Source organism: Giraffa tippelskirchi, chromosome 1 (assembly GCF_054371585.1).
Source record: "Giraffa tippelskirchi isolate mGirTip1 chromosome 1, T2T-mGirTip1v1.2.pri, whole genome shotgun sequence".
Taxonomy (NCBI): Eukaryota; Metazoa; Chordata; class Mammalia; order Artiodactyla; family Giraffidae; genus Giraffa; species Giraffa tippelskirchi.
The window spans coordinates 192,266,009-192,290,454 of record NC_137275.1 but is presented as its reverse complement, the minus strand read 5'-3'; the positions used below and the strand labels follow the sequence as shown (position 1 = coordinate 192,290,454).

The 24,446-nt window shown below is 43.2% G+C and overlaps 2 protein-coding genes across 9 annotated transcripts in view; one reads left to right on the top strand and one right to left on the bottom strand.

Moving 5' to 3' along the window:
* The window catches only part of UBAP1 (ubiquitin associated protein 1), a 111,610-nt gene extending 106,607 nt beyond the window's left edge, over positions 1 to 5,003 (bottom strand). The window contains exon 1 of one of the 6 annotated variants that reach the window (XM_081519523.1): positions 4,597 to 5,003. The gene's annotated coding sequence lies outside the window, so the exon portion shown is untranslated. Of the gene's footprint in view, positions 1 to 1,904; positions 1,938 to 2,717 lie in introns of those variants that run through there. The other 5 variants (XM_081519508.1, XM_081519492.1, XM_081519554.1 and 2 more) reach the window with 5 other exon arrangements.
* DCAF12 (DDB1 and CUL4 associated factor 12) overlaps positions 3,530 to 24,446 on the top strand; it is a 37,251-nt gene continuing 16,334 nt past the window's right edge. Inside the window, exons 1-2 of one of the 3 annotated variants that reach the window (XM_081519603.1) lie at positions 3,530 to 3,735; positions 6,751 to 7,005. In XM_081519603.1, coding sequence (XP_081375729.1) covers positions 3,712 to 3,735; positions 6,751 to 7,005 — 279 coding nt within the window. In that variant the 5' untranslated portion in view covers positions 3,530 to 3,711. Of the gene's footprint in view, positions 6,484 to 6,750; positions 7,006 to 24,446 lie in introns of all 3 variants that reach the window. The other 2 variants (XM_081519588.1, XM_081519595.1) reach the window with 2 other exon arrangements.

Here is a 24,446-nt window from a genome sequence, read left to right as displayed (position 1 = left end):
GAAAGACACTGAAGAAAGTTAACCTGGAGGTGAGAATGGGATGACTTATTCAAATTTGCATTAAAAAAATCTGCAGAATGGAGAACAGAATAACAAAAGAGGTAAGAGTGGATATTGGTAGTTCTTCTAGGAGACCTTCACAAATGGTGGGATCAATAGGTGACAGATTTGGACCAGGGTAATGGAGAGATGTGAATTGACTCAAGATGCTTACAAAATAATTAGGGCTTGGTGATGGAATAGATGTGTGAGTATGTGAGAGGGTATGAGAACTGGGAGAGGCAAAGGTGATTCCCAGTTTTTCATATATCTGGAGAGAATTTTTATTTTGTTTGTAAAGCTGAAGGCAATGTGGTGAACTCAATGTCCTCTCAGGTTCATCTCAGCCTATGGCTACAGTTTTAAAAATTTTCCCCTTTCTGGCCTGACTGTCTCTTATAAATTACAGAAGAAGAATCCAGGTGAAAGAATTTATAATGTTTCTTTTTTTCTGGCTGTCCACACAGCTTACAGGATCTTAGTTCCCTGACCAGGGATCAAACCTGTGCCCCCTATAATGGAAGCACAGAGGCCTAACCACTGAAACGGCAGGAAATTCCCATAGAAAGTTTATTTCCTTATATTGAGGTATACTTACATAAACTGCACAATCATTAAATCTACAGCTTGATGAAATTATATATATGTGTACACTAATATAATCATCACCAAGATTAAGATATAGGTATTTCCAGCACACCAGAAACCTCCTTGGGTTCTCTTCCCAGGTAGTAACCACCAAGAATAATGACTATTTTGACTTCTATTACTGTAATATGTGCTTCCAAGGTGGAGGTAATGGTAAAGAACCTGGCTGCCAATGCAGGAGACACAGGAGACTTGGGTTCAATCCCTGGCTTGGGAAGATCCGCTGGAGGAGGGCATGGCAACAGACTCCAGTATTCTTGCCTAGAGAATCTTATGGACAAAGGAGCCTGGTGGGCTACAGTCCATAGGGTCGCAAAGAGTCAGACACAACTAAAGCCACTTAGCACATCTGTTACTGTAATATTGAGATATAATAAGAAATACATATATTTGGTTTCATCTCTGGTTCAGCAAGAACTCCTAAAACGCCTGTAATTTACCAAGTGATAATGTTTAGAGGAGAAGCATTTGTTATTCATAGTAAGTCCCTTTCAACCACACTTGAGTTTGTTAGTAAGGTGACACTCAAGATGGGCCCCTAGGGCTTCCCTCGAAGCTCTACGGTAAACAATCCGGCTGCCAATGCAGGAGACACGGTTTGCTCCCTGTTTTGGAAGGATCCCACAGACCTCAGAGCAACTATAGCAACTAAGCCCGAAAGCCTGTGCTCCAGAGCCTAGGAGTCACAAGTACTGAGTCTATGTGCCTCAACTACGAAGTTTGGTTGCCCTAGAGCCCGTGCTCTGCAACAAAAGAAGCCACAGCAATGAGAAGCCTGTGTACCACAGCTAAAGAGTAGCCCCTGCTCTCCACAATGAGAGAAAAGTCTGCACAGCAACGAAGACCCAGCACAGCCCAAAATAGATAATATTATTTTAAAAAAATTAAAGAAGGGCCCCTGGAGAACTTGAGGATGGGGGCTGTTTGCCATTTGAGCCTGAAACAACAGGCTCAAATGTGATTAGAATGTTGAAACTTTCAATCCCACTCTCCTAATTGTCAGGAAGGAGGGAGGGACTGGGGACTGAGTTAATGATCAAGGGCTAACTATTTAATCAATCATGACTATATAATGGGACCTTCATATAAACCCTAAACCATAGGGTCTGGAGAGCTTCCAAGTTGGTCAACATATCCACGTGCCATGAGGTAGAACACCCCAAACTCCATGGGGACAGAAGTTCCCATGCCTCAGGACCCTTCCAGATATCATGTACCTCTTCATCTGGCTGTTTATTTGTATCCTTTTTAATATTTCTTATGTGTGCATGCTCAGTCATGTCCAAGCCTTTGTGACCCCATGGACTGTAGCTCACCAGGCTCCTCTGTCAACGGAATTTTCCAGGCAAGGATACTGGAGACTAGGTTGCCATTTTCTCCTCCACGGGATCTTCCCAACCTAGGGATCAAACCCACAGCTCCTGCATTGGCAGGAAGATTTTTTACCACTGAGCCTCCAGGGAAGGCCCTAATATCCCTTATAATAAACCAGTAATAGTGTTTATGTTCAGTGAACCATTATGGCAAACTATCGAACCTCAAGAAGTCATGGGAACCCTGTTAATCCATTTTACTATTGATTGACATTTGAATTACTTTCAACTTTTATGCATTATTTATGACTATTATGAATAGAGATCAGTTCAGTTCAGTCGCTCAGTCGTGTCTGACTCTTTGCGACCCTATGAACCGCAGCACGCCATCTTTCAGTGTCCTATCTTTTTGCCTTTTCATACTGTTCATGAGGTTCTCAAGGCAAGAATACTGAAGTGGTTTGCCATTCCCTTCTCCAGTGGACCACATTCTGTCAGACCTCTCCACCATGACCTGTCCGTCTTGGGTGGCTCCACACAGCATGGCTTAGTTTCTTTGAGTTAGACAAGGCTGTGATCCATGTAATCAGACTGGCTAGTTGTCTGTGATTGTGGTTTCAGTCTATCTGCCCTCTGATGCCCTCTCTCAGTGCCTACCGTCTTACTTGGTTTTCTCTTACCTTGGATGTGGGATACCTCTTCACGGCTGCTCCTTACCTTGGACGTGGGGTAGCTCCTTCCGGCCGCTGTCCCTGTCCTCGGACATGGGGTAGCTCCTCTTGGCCTTGCTTGTGCGCCGTCGCAGCCACAAATATTCTTGTAAATGACTTTTGGTGGACAAAAACACTCATTTCTATTTGGGTTTACAGCCAGAAGTAAACTGCTCCATCATAACGTACATGTGTTTAGCTTTGGTAGGTACTGTCATAGAGTTTTTTTCCAAATTGTACCAATTTACCACAACCACCAGCAATGTATGAGTTCCAGTTATTTCTCACCAATACTTCGTATTATCAGTCTTTTAAAAACAATTGTAAACTTTTAAACATCCAAATGAAGTTTGGGAAGACTGAGGCAAAAGGAGAAGAGGGCAGCAGAGGATGAGTTGGTTGGATAGCAACACAATGAACATGAATTTGGGCAAACTCCAGGAGATAGTGAGAGACAGGGAGGTCTGACGTGCTGCAGTCCATGAGGTCGCAAAGAGTTGGAGACAAACAACAACCCACTTTCAAATGACTCTTTATTCTATTTTATTTCCACAGAAATGGTGAGCTCCACCGGAAGGTACATTCAGGGATAGTTCCTGGGATGTCAAGATGAACTGTACCAACCTGGAGGATAACCCTATAGCCTATGACAGCAACAGAGGAGACCAAGATCTAAGCACAGCCCAACATGAGCCTTGAGATTCTCAAAGGAATTCCAGACTCTTGCCCAGTGAGCTCCTGAGTCATCCAGGGCATTGTGAGGCCAGACAGAACTGGAACAACAGGCTCAAAAAAAGGAAGCTGACCCACTTCTGATCCACTCACTGTGTGTATGTCTCTGAAGGGCTAGACCTGACCAAGTAAGATGGAGCTGCCTTTCCCAAGGTGGAATTAGGGGTTAGTGGCAGTGCTGACTTGGGATGGCGGAGGACACTGTCTCAATCTGGTCTTTGGTTCGGCTTGGAAAACAAACCCAGATCTCCTCCTAGACAGAACTTCGGATGGGCCAACAGAGCTCCCTGGAGGTATGAGGCCTGAGGCCTGAAGCCTGAAGGGATCAGCAGGTAACTGGGCACTACAACCTGAGGCCCATCAGGAAGCTTTCTGCTTCCTCAATGGATTTCTTTGCCTGAAGAAAGGTGGGGGCTGGCACTCACACCCCTACAGAATCTTCTGAAAATGGAGGCAAAGGTGATCCTGAAGAAGCCCCCTTGTCTGGTGACCAGTGTCAGCCCTCATTGAACTGAAAAGTCAAAAGCTCTTCTCTTCTTTGCGATTCAGATTTTCACCCTATCTGCCCTGACGGAGACACAACCTGGGCCCTGGGGGACAGGCAGGCAGTGGCAGTCCCCTGTTCGTTCCAGTCCTCAGGACTACGTGGGAAACCTAAGAAACAAATTACGGTGGCACGCCTATTTCATAGAGCACAAAAGACAGTGTGGCCGGCGGGTCACGGGACTCTAAAGGGAGGCGAGGTCCCACGCAGCAGCTAAAGGAGACGTGACTGCGGGGCGGTTGTGACTAGGGCAGCAGAGACGGAGAGGCGGAGGAGGAGGCCAGTGGAGGGAGAAGACTGTGTGGAAAATAAACCCTGAGAGCTCCTCAGGGGTAGTGTTGAGGGGTACCTGGGCTGATTGTGCGAAGCAGGGTAGGTTCTCTACAGTGTGTAAGTCCGGATATGCTGGCAATGATTTCGAGTCAAGACTCTACCTTGTGGGGTAGGGTGAAGTGTTTGTCTGACTGTGACCCCAAGGACCGCCAAGCTCCTCTGTCCATGGAATTCTCCAGGCAAGAACACTGGAGTGCGTAACCATTCTCTTCTCCAGGGGATCCTCCCGACCAAGGGATTGAACCTGGGGCTCCTGTATTGCAGTTAGATTCTTTACCGTCTGAGCTACTGGGGGTGGGGAGAGGAAGTTAACGCCTCCTGTCACAGAGTCCAGCCCTTGGCGCCAGGGCTGGGTTTCATAGGATCCGGGAAACGCGCAGGGCTCAAAAGGAGATACAACCAGCGGCGACTGCGGGGTAAAGGCGTGTTGGAAGGGAGTCCTTCCGCGAGCGAGGTAAACGTCCTCACTTCCGGGTACGTCCGGATGGGCGGGTGGGGCTCCAATGTCGAAGGCCAGAACCCAGATTCCTCTGCCCGGAAGTCGCGCACCTCCAGCGGCCGTCAAACGGCAGTTGAAAAAGGGCGGGCGGCCGTAAGCAACAGCCGCGAACTCTACGGCCAGCCCTAAACCCCGCCCTTCTCTGCGGACTGCGTCTCCGTGGCGACGCGAAACGAACTGCGGCTGCGCGAGGGTGACGGAGCGCGTGCGAAAGGGAGGGGTGTTTTGGTTCCAGCCGCTCGCCGTCCTTCCTAGATTTGATCGTCTACAAGCTTCGGGTTCCTGTCTCTCCTTCCCCTTCCCCTTCCCCGCCCCGGTCTTCCCTCCCTCCTTTCCTTCTGCCTGCTTGCCCCCCCTCTTTTTTTTCTATTGCCGCCCGGGGTCCGGGCCATTTTCCGGGCCGGGCGCACTAAGGTGCGCGGCCCCGGGGCCCAGTATATGACCCGCCGTCTTGCTCCCCCGCGATTCCCCCGCCCCATGTGGCTGCGGGGCCGCGGCGGCGCTGCCCACTATGGCCAGGAAAGCAGTTAGCAGGAAGCGGAAAGCGCCCGCCTTGCCGGGAGCTGGGAGCGACGCTCAGGACCCACAGGTGAGGGCCGAGACGCCTGGCCCCGGGTGATAAGGCCGAGGCACCCAGAGGGTAGGGTTCGCACATTGGGAACCGGAATGAGGTCCGAGGTCTTGGCGGGGGGCGGGGGGAGGGGTGATGTGCGGAGGTGCGTAGAGCGGAGCCCTAGCCTATAGGATCAGGCCTGGGTCCTTAGGAGTTCTTTGGAAAGCAGATAGGCCCGCAAGGGTCAGAAACTAAACGGGAACTTGAAAATGAGGCATGTTCCGGGGAGATCTACAGGCGGGAATGGGGCTTGAGGAGAAAACAATCTAGGCTTCGGAGGAAGGGAAACCGAAGTCGAGGAGAATCGGAAACAAAACCTCGCCTAAGATACCGGGAGGGAGAGTGAAGTCCGTCTTTCGGTGGCTGGGGGACGGAGATGGTTGCGTCTCTCAGGCTTGAGCCTCCATATGGGTACCCAAGCCCCCTAGATAAACAGTTTCCAGGTATCACCCTGTCCCGCTCTCTGAGTCTTGAGTCTCTTCACACTCATATTTCCCGTTCCTCCCACCCGGTTGGTGTTTGATTTTTCGAATTCTACAACTGCCTGGAGCGCGGACCTGGTGACAGGCAGGCGGCCATTGCTAGGGCATCCCTGAAAGACCTGGGGCCCCGGTTGGGTTTCTTGGGCCTCACCTACCATGCTCCGCGTAGAGTACAGGCTGAGAGGGAGAAGGGGGGCCATTAGAGATGCAACCCAGGTCTGTGTAGTAATCTCTGGGCCCTTCATTCCCTCCCCATTAAGGATAGCTTTAAGATTAAGGAATCCGTCTGCAATGTGGGAGACCCTGGTTCGATTCCTGGGTCGGGAAGATTCCCCTGGAGAAGAGATAGGCTATCCACTCCAGTATTCTTGGGCTTCCCTTGTGGTTCAGCTGGTCAAGAATCCGCCTTCAATGCAGGAGACCTGGGTTCGATCCCTGGGTTCGGAAGCTCCCCTGGAGAAGGGAAAGGCTACCCACTCCAGTATTCTGGCCTGGAGAATTCCATGAATTGTATAGTCGATGACATCGCAAAGAGTCCTGGTAGTGAGCGACTTTCACTTTCACTTTAAGGTACCTGAATCCTTCACCTCTAAAAGGCATTTAAAAACCTATTGTCCTCTTTTATGCTTTCATTCCTTCCAAGTCCTTTTTTTCCATGGGTATGACTATAAGCAGCATCTTTTCTGTGTTGGAAGAGTTCAGCTGGCCTTCGAGATTTACTTTCCTGTTGCATTGTATTTGTAGCTCTGTTTGCGAGATGAGTTCCGTAATACGGTTAAGATCCCCAATTCTGACAAAAGTCGGCAAAGCCTTGTTTTCTCCTTTTGTTCTCCACAGTTTGGCTGGGATCACTCACTTCACAAAAGGAAGCGACTCCCCCCAGTGAAGAGATCCTTAGTGTACTACCTAAAGAACCGAGAAGTCAGGCTACAGAATGAAACCAGCTACTCCCGAGTGTTGCATGGGTATGCAGCACAGCAACTTCCCAGTCTCCTAAAGGAGAGAGAGTTTCACCTTGGGACCCTTAATAAAGTGTTTGCATCTCAGTGGCTGAACCATAGGCAAGTGGTGTGTGGCACAAAATGCAACACGGTAAGTGTCTGGGTGGATATGAACTTTCTCCTGGCTCTGGGTATATGGCTCCACATGCCCTAGTATCTCTCACTGCTGGTTTTCCCCATCAGTTCTTCAGGGAGGAGATTGCCTTATTCTCCGTTACATCTCCTCTTATGTGTCCATGACTTCCCTGTATTCCTGGTTCCACTTCCACATTTTTTTTCTGATAAATCTTCAGAGGAGTCTAGTTCTGCAGGCCTTTTGTATTATGGATATGCCACTGCTTCTAGATTTTTTTCCTTCCTTCTCTTTGTGTTGTATTTTTAAGTCAGAGGCCTCAGAGGAGAGGAGAGAGAGGAAAGAATGATGGTCAGGGCATCATTCAGGATACAGGATAGTGAAAACCTTGGTGTTGTCTGCTAGCCTAAGGGTATATGTAGAAGTATGTAAACTCACACTTGGCTGAAGATAGGAATAAGGCAAACACTTTCTTTTAGGGGATAGAATCTAAAGATGTATTTTCTATTAGAAAGAGCAGGGAAGTGTGTTTGGTGGTATATTTCAGGAAATAAATGCTTGGCCTTTGCAAAGTAGCCTTCTGAAAAGGTTTCAGAAGCAATAAAGTTGAATATGACATGAGTAGGAGAGTATTTTTTACATAGCATGACTTAGATAATTATTAGTGAATGAAGGGAAAATTTTATCAGTAAATTTAGCCAGAACAATTAAAAGCACGGATAAAACAAGTCAGCTCGTGATTGGATATTGTGGATATGATTGGGATAGAAGAGTACAAATAGCATGATGTCAGGTAAATAAAGACAGGGCCTGCAGGTGGGAAGTGATTTTGAATAATGTGAGAAAAGATTGGATGTAGGTCCAGCTGCTGTCTCTGTTTTCACCTCACCGTGAGTGAATAGATAAGAAATGTCATAATGGCTGGGTAAATTTACCCTGGACAGAAACACATCTTGGATCAGTTGACAGAGAAGATGGCTATAGATCAAGAAAGTCTTTAAGAACTAGGAGAAGTGTTTATACATATATACATGTAATTTTTAAATTATTAATTTGGCTGTACTGGGTCTTAGTTGCAGCACGAGGGATCTTCTGTCTTCATTACAGCATACAGACCCTTAGTTGAGGCATGTTGGTGCTAGCTTCCTCTGTATGTGCTCACTCAGCTGCTCAGTTGTGTCCAACTCTTGATACCTTATGGACTGTAGCCTCCCAGGCTCCTCTGTCCATGAGATTTCCCAGGCAAGAATACTGGAGTGAGTTGCCATTTCCTTCTCCAGGGGATCTTCCCAACCTAGGAATCGAACCTGTGTCTCCTGTGGCTCCTGCAATGGCAGGCAGATTCTTTACCACTTTAGCCACTCGGGACCAGGGATCAAACCCAGGCTTCTGCATTGGGAGTGTGGAGTCTTTGCCACTGGACCACCAAGAAGTCCCAGAAGTGTTTTTTATAAAGAACATATGCAAAGATCTTTTAAGTTTTATTTTTAATTATTTATTTGCTTTATTTGTTTTTTTTTTTTTTGGTTGCACTAAATCTTCGTTGGTGCATGCGGTCTTTCTCTAGTTGCAGCCAGCAGGGGCTACTCTTTGTTGCGGGTGCATGGACTTCTCATTCTGTTGGCTTCTCTTGTTGCAGAGCACAGGCTGTAAGCACTCAGGCTTCAGTAATTGAAACACATGGGCTCAGTGGTTGTGGTGCAAAGGCTTAGTTGCTCTACAGCATGTGGAATCTTCCTGAACCAGGGATCAAACCTGTTTCCTACGTTCAGTTCAGTCACTCAGTCGTGTCCGACTCTTTGCAACCCCGTGGACTACAGCACGCCAGGCTTCTCTGTCCTTCAGTTATCTCCTGGAGTTTGTTCAAACTCATGTCCATTGAGTCAGTGATACTGTCCAACCATCTCATCCTCTGTTGCCCTCTTCTCCTTTTGCCCTCAGTTTTTCCCAGCATCAGGGTCGTGTGTGTGTGTGCGCGTGCGCGCGCACCTAAATAAATGGAAAGATACTCTGTGTTCATGGATTAGAACACAATATTGTTAACATGGCAGTATTCCCCAAAGTGATCTACAGAGTCAGTGCAATCACTATCAAAATCCCACTTGGCTTTTTGCAGAAATTGACATGCTGATCCTAAAATTGATACAAAATTTCAAGGAATCCAGAAAAGCTCTGAAAAAGAACAATCAAGTTGGCAGGCGGACTCATTTTTTTTTTTTTTTTAAATGCTTCACTTTATTTTCCTTGTAAGGCAGCCATACATGTTTGGGTTACTGAACACAAACTCACTGGATAATTTGTCTTCAGCATAGTCCATTTCTGTTCCTAACAGTGTTTGCTGTGCTTTCTTCTCTGAACATTCTGACTCCATCTTAAGCAGCTTCTTCATCAGAGTCTCCTCCTGCCTTTTCATTGGAGAGTGTAGAAAAGGCCATTACAGCCCCTGGTTCGGATACCAATTTTCACACCAACATGTTCAGGCTTAGCTTTAAGAAGTTGTTTTATCTTGTTTACCTTGAAGGTGTCAGGGAGAGGGGGGCCTGGGTGGGCTGCAGCTTCCTCTTGCTTACAGCCCGGACAGTGGCCCAGACTAGTGAAGCCAACATCCTCGGTGCTTTGTGCTGGAGCTCGGCCACCTCAGCCTCTTTCCATAGACATGGCAAGCACATTCACAGGTGAATTCTTATGCACTGTAGGACCAAGGAGGTCCCCATAGACAAAGATTTACATATTAGTTTTAAGGAAGGGTACAATACCATGGTGGTTGAGGCCAAGCTTTCATTTCCTCTTCTGTTGAAGGCTGCTTGTTATAAAGAAGCCTTTCAAAACCAAATAGTGGCGGCAAGCTCCTGCAAAACTTCCTTTTCTTAGTCTCTCAGGCTACCACTCTTGTTTTAAGCGAACTGTCATCGTCACGTCACGGCGCAGAGAAATTTGGAGGAGTTCATTGCACACCCTACACAAACCATCATAGTGTTTTGCCCAGCAAATGTTGCTAATTATAAACCAAATCATCATAGTCTTCTGTTTCTTGAATTTATTGACGACCTTTGGAAGGTGAGAATAACGTTAAGTAGTAATTTAACCTACTCTTGATAGGTTCCTCTTTCTGTCTTCCTATTTGCTCATGACTTAAAGTGTATTTCCTTCCTAGGTCCTTATGACTCAAAGTGGAAGCTTGTTTTCTTTTTGTAGTGTTTTTCTTTTTTAGCTTTCAGAACCAAAATTGGGAATCAGGAACAGTGCTCTTTGAATTTTGTAATATTTGGCAAATGGTTCCTTTATCTGTGCCTTTGTTTTCCAGTCTGTAAAATGGGAGTGGTAACATCCAGTGCTGAGAATGTAGCTGTATACATCTTTAGAAATATTTCAAGTTTGCAGTATCTTATTCTTCAAAAGGAGTAGTAGTGATAATGAATCCAAAGTCTTTTCCTATGCTCTTGGCACTCCCTGGGACTTCCCTCAGTTTAAAAGGAAAATTACTTAAACAATGAGAACTCTCTTTAGCTAACAGTTGGAGATTTTGGGGAGGGAGGAGTTCACGTCTGATTCTTAATAGTAAAGTTTTGATGTGTTGAAATTTTACTGTCAACGAAATGACTTAAATGTAGGAAAAATATACCACAACTATTTATATTCTGAAATAATCTTTTAATACGTATCTGTGGGTTAGAAGCTCTTTTTCTCTTGGCTGCTATTGGTATTTATGAGCTATATGTACACAGGTCATTTGACATAGATCATTTCCAGGTTAACTGACTTGGGACTATAGTATAGAAACATTTGCTAAGGCAGTGGGTTGTCCTCTGTGAAAAAATTAGCAGAGGTATTGTAAATTATTCTGTAGCTTGATTCCTGGAGTGGGAATTTCCCTGTGCTGTAGGCTGACACTCAAACTAGAGGCAGTCCTTCAACCACTCTGAATTCCCTGGGCCTAGTAACTACAGGAATTAGATGGCCAGCTTATGTTGTGGTGGTGGTGGTTTATTTTTTCCCACACCACACAGCTTGTGGGATTTTAGATCCTTGACCAGGGATCAAACGTGTGCCCCCTACATTGGTAGTGTGGAGTCCTAACCACTGGCCCACCAGAGAATTCCTAAGCAGATGTCTTAATCATTAATAACATTGTTCATTCACAAAGTTCTGTCTAACTCTTTGCGACCCCATGGACTACAGCATACCAGGCTTCCCTGTCCTTCATCATCTCCTGGAATTTGCTCAAACTCATGCCTGTTGACTCAGTGATGTCATCCAACCATCTCATCCTCTGTCGCACCCTTCTCCTCCTGCCCTCAATCTTTCCCAGTATCAGGGTCTTTTGCAGTGAATTGGCTCTTCACATCAAGTGGCCAAAGTATTGGAGCTTCAGCATCAGTCCTTCCAGTGAATATTCAGGGTTGATTTCCTTTCGGATTGAAACATTAGTACACTCATATTTTTGCTAAATTATTTAAAGAGGAAGTAATCTAACCTTAATTGGAATATGGGTTGAGGAACCAGGATGGATAGGTATATTTTCCTGGTTTAGTGTTACAAACTCAGGTTATGTGGAGAACCATACAGAAAAGCTAAATAAGAGTAGCTTGCCAGGCACAAAAAAACCATTTGAAGAGAAAATATTTAGTTTTGTGCTTTTAATTAGTTGAAGTTTGAGAGGGGGTAAAGATTGAAGTTGATGGTTTAGGAGTCACCTGTGTATAAGGGATTATTAAAACTGTTCTGTTACCATGGGAAGAGGGGAAAGAGGTCACTCTTGGGTTTTATAAATCTTCCCTAAAATTGCAAAAATGTCATTTTATGTATATTTTCTGGGCATAATGTGGGGAGAGTGGTGTAGGGGAGCAGTCTATAGATTTTATTACATTTTCTTTATTTGGCTGCACTGGGTCTTTGTTGCAGCACTTGGGATCTTTAGTTGTGGCATGTGTGATCTAGTTCCCTGACAGGGATTGAACCCAGGCCCCCTGCATTGGGAGCCCAGAGTCTTAGCCAATGGAACTACCAGGGAAGTCCCTCACTACATTTTGAAGGGGTGTTGTGAGCCAGAAATGGGTAAGAACCATTGATATTGACAGAGAAGTTCAAACAGAACCTTGGAGGACACCTACATTTATGGGGCAGGAAGAACTGCTATAGGGGATGCAGGGAGGTAGAGGAAAACCCAGAGAATACCAAAAGCAAATCAAGAAAGTAGATATTTTGAGAGGGGTCAGTTTGGGAAGGATGGTGATAGGCAGAGTGATAAGGTATGCAGAGTTTTGGGTATTTAATTTTAAACATGAACTCTTATTTCCCATTTTTTGACTTTTGGAGACTCACTCACCTATAGTAGATAAAATTGCTCCTTGCAGCTAGGTGACCTCCACCATAGGGAACTATGGAGCCTCAGTAGAGGATGTTAGAAAAGGATTTACAAGGGTGACTTGGGGAAAGACTTAAGTATTAATAAATTGGATTTTCACAGGAAAATCTCCTTTGAAGTTATTTTCACCAAGACCCCAAAGCCTAACTGATAGTACCAGGCTAACTCCTGGTTGCCAGAGCTGCTTTTATGTTTCTTACCATCTCCCAACGCATGCATGGTCAGAGATACCCTGCTGACTTCACTGTTAGGCTTGGTGAATCATAATGACACAGACAAGACGAACTTGGGCTGCAGTTTGCTGCCAGATAAGAGGAAGAATCACCTTGCAGAAGCCCAATTTGGGGGTGGAGTGGAATCTTAGTTACCAGAGTTAAGAAAACAGCTAAACTTTTATGTGCTTGAGTTGACATATTCAGATTCCTAAAATCATAAAAGCAGAATGTGAAACTCAATTTGAGATACACAGAAACAAAGGAAAAATGTGGGAGTTTTGTTCTGTCCAGATTTTTTTATTCATTCCTCCTTGTCTCACTGTTTTGTTTTCCCAAAGGGATTACCTTTAAAAAATGCTTTAAAATGCTTGCAGAATCCTTGGGTTCAGCCAGATGTACATCTCAGGTTAACAGCATTCTTATCTGTATGATCTGCCCATATTTTGTAGTTAAGATATTAACCTGCTAACTATGTTTTAGTTTTTTAAATGGCATATGGTTATTCTTTGTCTAGTAAAATATGTTCACAGTTATCCCCAAATTAGTCTTCATCTTATTTTAGAATATTTGACTCTTGAGAGGAAGATTTTAGATGTGAAAGCGATAGAATTGCTATCATGGCAAGTTCATTCTACTGGTGCACGTGTGCAGAAGTGTTTCTAGATTGAAAATCATTGTGGAAATGCTTCCAAAAGTCTGAAGTTCTATGTCAAGTTAATTATAAGGCTTTAGGAAGAGGAGCAGTAGAAATAAGTTTATGCCTATTATATGTGATGGTGCTAGAGTTGGCAGCTCCTTTCTGACTTGTCTTCATCTTGAGAAGACCTTGCTTGGCTTAACACAGGTATGGGCTCCAGAAATCCTGTTCAGTGTATCGCAGGCTTTGGTCACCCTCTGTATGTGAGAGAATTAAAGGTCAAGAGTGTTAGGGCCTGACTCATGCGCTTGAGAAGCAAGAATATACAGTGGACAAAAGACAGTCTTCAATGAAAATTGATGCTGGGAAAACTGGGCAGCTACATGTAAAAGAATGAAATTAGAATGTTTTCTTATATACAAAAATGAACTCAAAACGGATTAAAGGCTTGTGTTTAAGACTGGAAACTATAATAAAACACCTAGAAAAAAACATAGGCAGAAAACTGACATAAGGACTTCCCTAGTGGTCCAGTGGCTGAGACTGCACTCGTAATGCAGGGGGCCTGGGTTCAATCCCTTGTCAGGGAACTAGATCCCACATGCCACAACTAAGAGTTTGCATGCCGTAACTAAAGATCCTGCATGCCACAACAAAGATTGAAGATCCCGTGTTTCACAGCTAAGACCCAGCACAGCCAAATAAATAAATATTAAAATAAAACTGACATAAATCACAGTAGTATTTTTTGAATATATCTCCTAAGGGAAAAGAAAAAGAGCATAATAAGCAAATGGGACCTAATTAAACTTTAAAGCTTTTGTACAACAAAGGAAACCAGTCACAAAATGAGAAAGCAACCTACTAAATGCAAGAAAATGCAAATGATATAAACAATAAAGGATTAACACCCAAAATGTATAAACAGCTCATACAACTCAATATCAAAAGAACAAATAACCAATTAAACATTAGGCAGATAGACATTTTTCCAAGACATACAGGGACTTCCCTGGTGGTCCAGTGGTTAAGAATCCACCTCACAGTGCAAGGGACACTGGTTTGATCCCTTGGCCTGGGAAGAATCCTGCAAGCCTTGGAACATCTAAGCCATTGTGCCACAACTCCTGAAGCCCATGTGCTTAGAGCCCGTGCTCTGCAGCAAGAGAAGCCACCACGATGAGAAGCCTGAGCACAGCAACAAAGAGTAGCCCCCCCACTCTCCGCAACAAGAGAAAGCCAGCTTGGGGCAACAAAGGCCCACCACAGCCGAAAACTAAAAATAAATCTTTAAAAAACAAAGAAGATATACCAGATGGCCAAGAAATACGTGAAAACATGCTCAGCATTTTTAGTTACCAGAAATATGCAAATCAAAATCATGAGATATCACACCTGTCAGAATGGCTATTATCAAAAGACTACAAATAACAAGTGTTGGTGAGAATGTGGAAAAAAGAGAACCCTTGTATACTGTGCATAGGAATGTAAATTAGTACAGCCACTATGGAAAACAGTATGGAGGTTCCTTGCAAACTAAGGATAGAACTGCTGTAAGATCCCAGCAATTACGGATCATAATTTGGATTTCTGACCAAAAAAAGTTAAAGTGAAAACACTAATTCAAAAAGATACAAGCACCAGTGTTCATAGCAGCATTATTTACAGTTGCCAAGATATGGAAGCAACTTAAGTTTCTTATCAACTGATAAATAAAGAAGATGTGAGGGACTACCCTGGTGGTCCAGTGGCTAAAGACACCACATGCCCAATGCAGGGGGCCTGGGTTCGAGCCCTGGTTGGAGAGCTATATCCCACACGCAGCAACTAAAATCAAAGATCCTAAGTGCTGCAACTAAGACCCACCTCAGCCAAATAAATAAAAATTAAAAAAAAAAAAGGGACGTGAGATATATGCACACACCCATACATATATACGTGTGTGTATGCTCAGTCACTAAGTCATGTCCAACACTTTGAGACCTCGTGAACTGTAGCCTTCCAGACTCCTCTGTCCAGGGGATTTTCCAGGCAAGGATACTGGAGTGGGTTGCCATTTCCTCCTCCAGGGAATCTTCCCAACCCAGGGATCAAACCCATGTCTCCTGCGTCTCCTGCATTGGCAGGGGGATTCTTTACCACTGAGCCACCTGGGAAGCCCGTATACACGTACATACATACACATACAATGGTGGAATACTACTCAATCATAAAAAATGAAAATTTGCCATTTGGAACAACATGGGTAGACCTGGAGGGTATTATGCTTAGTGTAATAAGTCAGAGAAAGACAAATATACTGTATGTTATCACTTACATGTGAAATCTAAAAAATTAAAAATTAAAGTATGTACAGAAGAGAAACAGATTTACAGATATCGAGAATAAACTAGTAGTTACCAATGGAGAGAGGGAAGAGAGGGGAAGGGCAAGATAGAAGTAGGGGATTAAAAAGTACAAACAAACAAACAAAAAAGAAGTACAAACTACTATGTGTAAAATAAACTACAACACAGGGAATATAGCCAATATTTTATAATAACTTTAAATGGGAGTATAAGCCATAAAAATTTTGAATCACAATGTTGTATACCTGAAACAAATATAAGTAAATTAGCTATACTTAAGTAAAAACTTTTTAAAAAAGATTAGGGCCTGAATAGCAATCCTCTGGAAGGATTAAAGAATTTTAGGGCAGCTTTTCATAACCAGAATATTGATAAGTGTTCTGGTGGTTTCTTCCTTATCTGAGACTTTACCTCCTATTGCTGGGTGTTTTCACATTCTTGGCTTCTGCTCCATAGATGACAGCAACCCTGGACCTTGGACTCTCAGTTATTGTGACAGGCCACATGCACGTGTGTACACAGGCAGACATGTATTTTCAGACATTGTGCCCTCAGTTGACAACCGCCTCAGAGCTTGAGGTGTGCTCTTTATTTCAGATATAGTCTGTTGGAAGCTTGGGATGTCGGAGAATGCAGATAGGGGTAACATGTTGACTCTTGCCCTCCAGGCTTTATTTTCTAATTTGATCCTTGATAGGCATTACAATCAGAGAAAACGGTCTTTACTTCTTGTCAAGCTGACATATGGGCATTTTTTTCTGTTGGATTGTGAGTGGTGCCTGGATCTGGTTCAAGATGAGAGTCAGAGGAATGAGTTTTTCCTGGTGATATCTAGGTGTGTTGCTCTCCAGCTTGACCTTAAGCAAGATTCTTCATGTGTTTCCTGGTCTAGGAGACAAATGGAAGAAACTGACCCAAAAGTAGCAACTGGGTTCAACACAGAATTATGGTTGGACTGCAGCTTCTGGTTTCTTAAACTGATTCTACTTGAATGGCCTTAGAGGCCTTCAGATCCTTAGAGGCCACCAGTCCCGCTCATACATTAAGTGAGGATGTTTTCATCAGGACAGTTTTTGAATGTGGGTAATGTTTCTCCATTTCATTGGCTAGAATGTAGTAGGACAACTTTGTGGTTTGTGTCTACTTTTACTAAATTTATAAACATTTATTGATTTTCTCCCGAGGATACCAGAATGCTACTTTGTGTGGGATTGGAGTGATATAGAAACAAATCTGACAGAGCTGGAAGGGACTGTAAAGATAACAGTTCTAACCACTGACCTCCACTTTTTCTTTTAGAGTTGGAGAAGCAGACCTAAAGGGAGAAAAGTTACCTACCTGAGATTCCATATTGAGTTAGATTTGGATCCCAGTTTTCCTTATTCCTTCTCAGAATTCTTTGTTATACCGGGTACTCGTCAGCCTTTCACTGCAGTACCCCCAGTGGTAGAGGACTGCCTGACCTCTGCTCAGCTTGCTTGAGATGTGATACATAGCTATGGACAAAGTGAATGACAACATAGACGCCTCACTAGAATTGTCAGCTAGGTCTGCTCCAAGAAGGAAGTCATTCCTAGCTAGGGTATTCAGAAGGGATTTCCTGGAGGAGGAAGAGGCTTCTGCAGTGGAATGGAAGCAGGGATGTCCATTTCATAGCAGAGTCCAGAACACACAAGGAGTATTGAGGGACCCTAGATAGACTCATTTGGCTGATGCTGGGCAGAAACAAGAGAAGGTAGTTCAAGTCACTGGGAATTTGGTTGACGAGACTAACTGAATCTCCTTTGGATAACATTTTTTCTTTTTCCTAGACTCATGTCTAGTCTTTAATAATGAATAATCCTGTTAATCATCTTTCTCACCTGGAGAATTGAGTCACATACTTCGCAGCATGGCCCCGGAATTTATGGCCTGTTCCGGCAGTCCTGGAGGGTTGGAAGATGGGGAAACCCAGGTCACTGAGAGTGGAGGTTTGCTAACTTCCTGAGGAAAGTTTATAAGACAGTCTAGTTACTTCATTTGGTTCCTGTTTTCCTTGGACTTTTCCTTCAGTCTTCCTTTGCAAGTCCATAGTCTTCTAAATTGATGTGTATTTGATTTCTTTCTGATTGCTTAGGCCTTTGTTTCCTAAGAGTACCACCCAGGAGCTATCTGTATCATAGTCACTTGAGGTATGTGTTTAAAATGCAAGTTTCCTGCTCCCCACTCTAGTACTGATTCAGGATTTTTCCTTCATTGAAACCTAGAAATTGGAATTTTAAACAAACTTGTAGGCCAATTTTTATACGAATCACTGGCTTAGACTTGATGCTATATAGCAGTAATATATATATATATGTCATCTTTTTAAGTCTAGACCATTTGTTTGAATCTTCCTTGTATTTTCTAAACCACACTCAGGGCACAGGTGGGACATGATGTTTAATGGATCTGGAAGAATTTTCTTGTAGGCATCTTGGTTAAAATCTGTTTAGTAGGACTTGCCTGGTCCAGTAGTTGAGAATCCACCTGCCAACGCAGAGGACACGGGTTCTATCCCTGGTCTAGAAAGATCCCACGTGCCATGGGACAACTAAGCCCATGCACCACAACTACTGAGCCTGAGAGCCACAACAAAGAGAAGCCTCAGCAATGAGAAGTCCATGCAATGAAGAGCAGCCACCACTTGCTGCAACTAGACAAACCCTGCTTGCAACAACAAAGACCCAGCACAGCCAAAAAAAAAAAATCTGTTCAGCAACCAGTTGGATGTGATCAAATCTTATTTCTGTACTTTGAGGAAGCCCTTGATAAATAATTATTTTCTTTATATTCTTGTTACTGGTCTCAACACAAAGCAAGAAATTCTTTTTTATTTTTATATTTTGTCCTCACCATGAAGCTTGACCAGGGATCAAACCTGCACTCACTGCCTTGTAAGTGCAGAGTCTTAACCACTGCACCCCCAAGGGAAGTCCCTGCCTGTTGTTTCTTTAGGTCAAATCTTAACTTAGGTCATTAGTTTCCAATTTCTTAGTCTCTTTACTAGAAGAGTTAGAGTAAACTTTAGTCAGAAATGAATACGGTTCAGTCATTCTGTATTGTGTATTTGGATTCAGAGATTCGTGGGTTGAATCTAGGCTCCATTTCTTATTTTATTTATTTATTTGGCTGCACTGGTTCTTAGCTGCGGCAGTCAGGAACTTTGATCCTCCTTCCAGGATTTTAGTTGGAGCATGTGGAATCTAGTTCTCTGACCAGGGATCAAACTTGGGCCCCCTGAATTGGGAGCATGGATGCTTAGCCACTGGACCACCAGGGAAGTCCTGGGCTCCATTTCTTATTAGCTTTGTACCCTTGAACAAATATCTTCTCCTAAACCTTTCTTTCACCTTTAAAATAAATGGAGCAAATAGTATCTGCCTACCAGAGTCGTGAAGAAAATTAAATAAGATGTTGGTTTGCAAAGTGCCTAGAATATGTGCTTAGTAAATTGTTGATGTAATTGCTTAGTAAATTGTTGATATAATTAATGGCGGTGGTGGAGGAGGAAGTGGTGGCAGTAGTTCGATGGTTCTAGTCTTTAGGTATATTTCTGGCCAGATTCAGGTACACCAAAGATAAGAAGTTGGCATTTTTCTACCTTGTGAATGACCTGTCATCATAAAAAGAATTCAGATAAAAGATGTTCTCTGTATACAAATTAAAGTGTTACCTAGTTCTGATAAGAATGCAGTGGAATAGATAATACATATATAATGCCACTAAAACCCTTTTTTGAAAGTAATTTAACATCATGTTTCAAAGACCTGGGATATATTATTTGTTGAATGAAGAGCCTAAAATATTATGCCCTTTGACCTAATCATTTTTTAACAATAATTATTGGAAGCTATTTTTATCAAAATGCTAATGATAGAATACTTAAGTAATTTATGGTAAATCAAATTTGCATGATATTATGGAGACATTGACATAATTGTGAAGACTGTAATAACATGCAGAGCTTTTGATATGTTAAATGTAATGAGGTACAGAATTCTCTCTCTGCTGATTATAGCTATGCACCATTATACATGCATGTGGTTAAGGACTGAATAGGCACTTGACAAATGAAAAACAGAAAACAGACTTGACAAGAGATACAATTCTGAACAATCTTTCCTGCATTTTTTATTTCCAGTATTGTAGATAAAGTATTGTCAGTAAACTCTATAATTTAAAAAAAAAAGTTGTTACCTTCAGCTAGATGAATCTTGTATTTTCTTATCCTAAAGCAGTGGAGAAAGTGGCCTTGCCCAGTTTCATTCATTGCTTGTCTTGTTTGCTGACAAAGATGGAGCAGTAATGTAATATACCTCCTCTCTGGGGAAAGGGTGTAAAGAAGGAACTTGGAAATAAGGTGGTTTAGCATATATGGCAAAAGGAGTTTCCCCTCTTAGTCACACAAGTGTTTTGAGCTCCAAATAATACCTGGAGAGGAGTCTTGCCTTTCAGTGGGCAGTGCATAACCATATTATTATTAAGTCTTTGTGCTATAATGCTCAGAAAATAAGAATGAGGGATAAGGATTATATTATCATTGTTTTAATACTGTTATTATTAAAAGCTTATGATCTCTTAATATACCAGATAACTAGTATATAATGACAATTTGCTCTTTAGTAGTTTGCAGTTTAGAGAAAAGGCTTCCTGTTAATTCTGAGTAAAATAGCTTATGCCTTAAGATGCTCTAGGGAACAAAAAGCTGAGAGTATCTTGTTTTCCTCTGAATAATCTGTACACTAAGTATTAGTATCCTTTAATACTGTAGAATTTATTTTTCATCATTCATGGCAAGAAATGAAGATTTGTGTAAAATGAGGCTAGTTGGTCAGTTCTTTTGCTTATCCTTCTATCTTTTAAGTATTTTTTTCAAAAGTTAATTAAAATTATTTACTTATTTATTTATTGGCTGTGCTGGATCTTCCTTGCTGCTTGCAGGCTTTCTCTAGTTTTGGAGAGCCGGGGCTACTCTTTGTTGTGGTGCAGTGACTTCAGCAGTTGTAGCACGTGGGCTGGCTCCCAGGCTCTAGAGCACAGGCTTCACCGTTGTGGTGCACAGGCTTAATTGCTCCGGGGCCTGTGGGATCTTCCTGGACCAGGGATCAGACCCTTGCCCTTGTATTGGCTGGTGGATTGTTAACCACCGCGCCACCAGGGAAGTCCTCCTTTTCTTTTAAAATAATGCATGTCATATGTGTTTATTGAGGGAAAAAATTAACATTCTAGGACTTAGGTCTTTAAAAGGGTATTCATTTAATAACATAGCATGGGAAACTTTCCATGTTAATAAGTGATCTCTACTCCATCATTCTTAAAGGCTGTATCATAATCCATTGAGTGGTTATTCCCAATCGCCTGTGGTGTTTCACTAGTTTAAAAGTCACTGTAACTTGGGACTTCCTTGATGGTCCAGTGGTTAAGATGCCATGCTTCCATTGCAGGGGGCATGAGTTTGATCCCTGATTGGTGAATTAAGATCCCGCATGCCATAGCGCATTCAAAAAAAAGTTTTTTTTTTAAATAAAAAAGTGAATAGAATTCATTGTAATTAAAGCTGTTCACCTGTCATTATTTCCTTAGCATAATTGCAGTATTTACACATTTTTAATCTTTGATGCGTATTGGCTAACCATTTTTTGCTGTGTTTCTTGGCCTTGGCTCTCTCCTGTGCCCCTCCACATCTCTGTTGGGGATAGAGAATGTATTCCTCTTCTAGGTTTCAGTCCTCTTCCCTTTCCCAGACTTAAGCTGCCCTCTGGCCTTTAATTATCTGACTCAGTATAGTTCATCCTGATATCTGTGCCTCCTGTGTGGATTTCCTTTCCTCTCTCCACTAGCTTCCGCCTAACACACTCTGAGTTTTAGAGACTTGGTGAATCTCCCCTCCCCCCATTGTATTAAGCCATCCTGGCTTTTTGTATAGGCACAGTTGCACATGTCTATATGCAGATACATGCAGGCAGAGGTGTCCTCGCTAGTCTTAGAATCTTCCTGATTGTAAGGCCTTTGCTTGCTTTTTTTCCCTCTGCCCTGACTTACAAGCTGCAGGGAGCCATTAAGCCTCAAGCTTACCCTTTCATGCTGCTGCTTGCTGGCCAGGGGTCCCAGTAGGTGAGTGGGGAACAGTCCCACTCTGGGAAATGTTACAGGAACTGTATGAAGCCTTGGCCCCTTGTCACACAGCTTGGGGAGACAGTATGCGGCACCCCATCCACATCTCTTTTCCTTCCTTTGAAAAAGCAAGGGGACACCCTCCTTCACATGCTGCTTTGTCATTTCTTGGTGAGGGTGAGGTTGTGGGTAAACTCTTGGTTTCCTCTACAGAGCCAGCCATTTGCATCTCCCTTGTATGAAATTTTGTTCATCTATTCTGTCTTATAACCTGCGAAGTGAAACAAAACATTAGAATAGACTATCTCTGAACTAGTACTTGTAAGGCACCTGTTCTGTGCTGAGCCCTGTACTAGATACTTCACATTTTATTAAATCTCTTAGCAGCCCTATTAGATAAATAATAATATTTAAGTTTTCTAGATAAGAGGCAAGATTCAGAAAGGTTAAATAACTGACCAAGTTCACATAGCTGCTAAGTAAACATTCTTAAACCTAGACCTCTCCCAACTCCAAAACTGGAGAGGTTGGACTTAAGACTTCCTTGGACGTGAATAAATAAAGCCTTTTCTCTTTTTCTTTTCGGGGAGGCAGAAATGGAGCCTTGTTTAAGGCATAGGGTTGTTTCTTATCAAATGCATTGACCTTAGTGTACAGAGCAGCTTGTCTTTACACCAGTGCTTCTCAGACACTTCCTTGTACTTGGAGATCTTGAGAAACTCCAAATTCTGATTTAGTAGGTCTAGGGTGAGCCCTGAGATTCTTGGTTTCCAGCAAGCTTCCAGATGTTCCTTTGACTAGCACAGCTCTAGATCAGTGGTTTTTAAACCTGAACAGTCAGTAGATTCACCTGGAGATTTTGACAAAAATTCAGTGTTACTGACCCAAAACTCAGAACTTTTTCATTGAAGGAGTTTTATGGTAGGCTATGGAAATTGTTTTTGTTTTGTGGTTTTTTTTAAAAAGAAATTTCCCCAGGTTATTGTGATAAGCAGTTTGAGAATCACTGGTCTAGAAGCTGACATATTACGGGTACGTTGTCCCATACAACACACAGGTGTAAGTGGGAAATAAATTTTGCTGTATTAAACATTTGAGGGGCTGTGTTAGTTAGGTTAGGGCTTCCCTGATGGCTCAGATGGTAAAGAATCTGCCTGCAATGCAGGAGACCCAGGTTCAACCCCTGGGTCAGGAAGATCCCCTGGAGAAGGGAATAGCTACCCACTCCAGTATCCTTGCTTGGAGAATTCATGGACAGAGAAATCTGGCAGGCTATTACAAAAGAAAACCCAATCATATTTCTTGGAAGGGCTAGCTCGCAAACCCAAGAGCAGAAAGTATTCCTGGATCTCAGAAGGAAACAGCTAGGAATTGGAAAGCCACTAGGAACCAAGGGTGTCCATGCTTCCTAAATTTACTGTTTCCTTTTCTCTGGGGATGGCTTTGGTAGAAAATGGCCACCCAGTTTGGTTTAGCGCCACCAGCCAGTTCCATACTGCTGAGAGAATTTGAATGACCTAGTCTAATCTAGGCTCTGGACTGGTTCTCCCTGAGCCAGGAGGCCACCCCAGGACAGTGCTGTGATCTGGACATCTGGGCTTATATCAGATGAACTCAGCTACAGGGCCCCATTCTGAGTGCAGGGAGGTAGGGGTCCCCTAAAATCTTTGGGCAGGCCCCAGTAAGGTGGTTACTCTTAAGTGCTTATGGTGTAGCTCTGTGTTGGGGCAGGAGAACAGAACCAGATAAGATAAAGCCCCTGCTCTTGGAATTGGGAGGACATTATTAGCTTAATGGAGAAGAGAGACAAGTGAATATTTTAAACCTGTGATAAGATCTAAGTATTGTGAGTAGAGGGCTATCTTGGGAGCCTACAAGAGAGGAACTTAATCAGCCTGGACATTAAGAAATATTAGTAGAGGACATGTCTGAACTGAATCATGAAACATAAGAACATAATGGCCAGGTAAAGAGAAGAGTAGGCGAAAGCATTTCTGGCATTGAAACAGCCTAACCATGAAATAATCATTATATTTCATTGAAGATTTTTGTGTGAGTAATAATTTATAAGCAGTTCTTTCTATAGTATAACATCCATGGAAGGATGTGAAGCTGGAGAGATAGATAGGGGGCCACGTTGAGGAGAATCTTGATGCCATGCTGAAGGGCCTGAATTTAGGGGAAAGTGAAAGTGAAGTCGCTCAGTTGTGTCCGACTCTTTGCGACCCCATGGATGTAGCCTACCAGGCTCCTCCGTCCATGGGATTTTCCAGGCAAGAGTGGGTTACCATTTCCTTTTCCAGGGGATCTTCCTGACCCAGGGATCAAACCCAGGTCTCCCGCATTGTAGGCAGACGCTTTACCATCTAAGCCACCAGGGAAGTTGAATTTAGGAGAAGGGGAGAACTATTAGATATTTTTTAATGGACATGGGAGGATTTCCATTCTTTAGGAAGATGAATGATTATAGTGTGGAGTATAGTTCTGTTGATGGCCTTGCCTGAAGGCAAGTTGTGTAGAGGAGAGAGGATGAAGAAGAAGGAGCCAACTGTAAGAATATTTAGGAGGAAGTTAGGAATCTAGGGTGAATCCCAGGCTTGAGCGAGCAGGCAGTTTGTGGTGGCATCAGATGAAATTTGAGGAGGAAGATAATTTGTTTTAGACACATTAAGTTTGAAAATTTGAAACTGCCTGTCAGACACATTGGTGATGGCACCAGTTAGGTGGGGGTCAACCTTAAATAGTTGCCAGGGTTTACA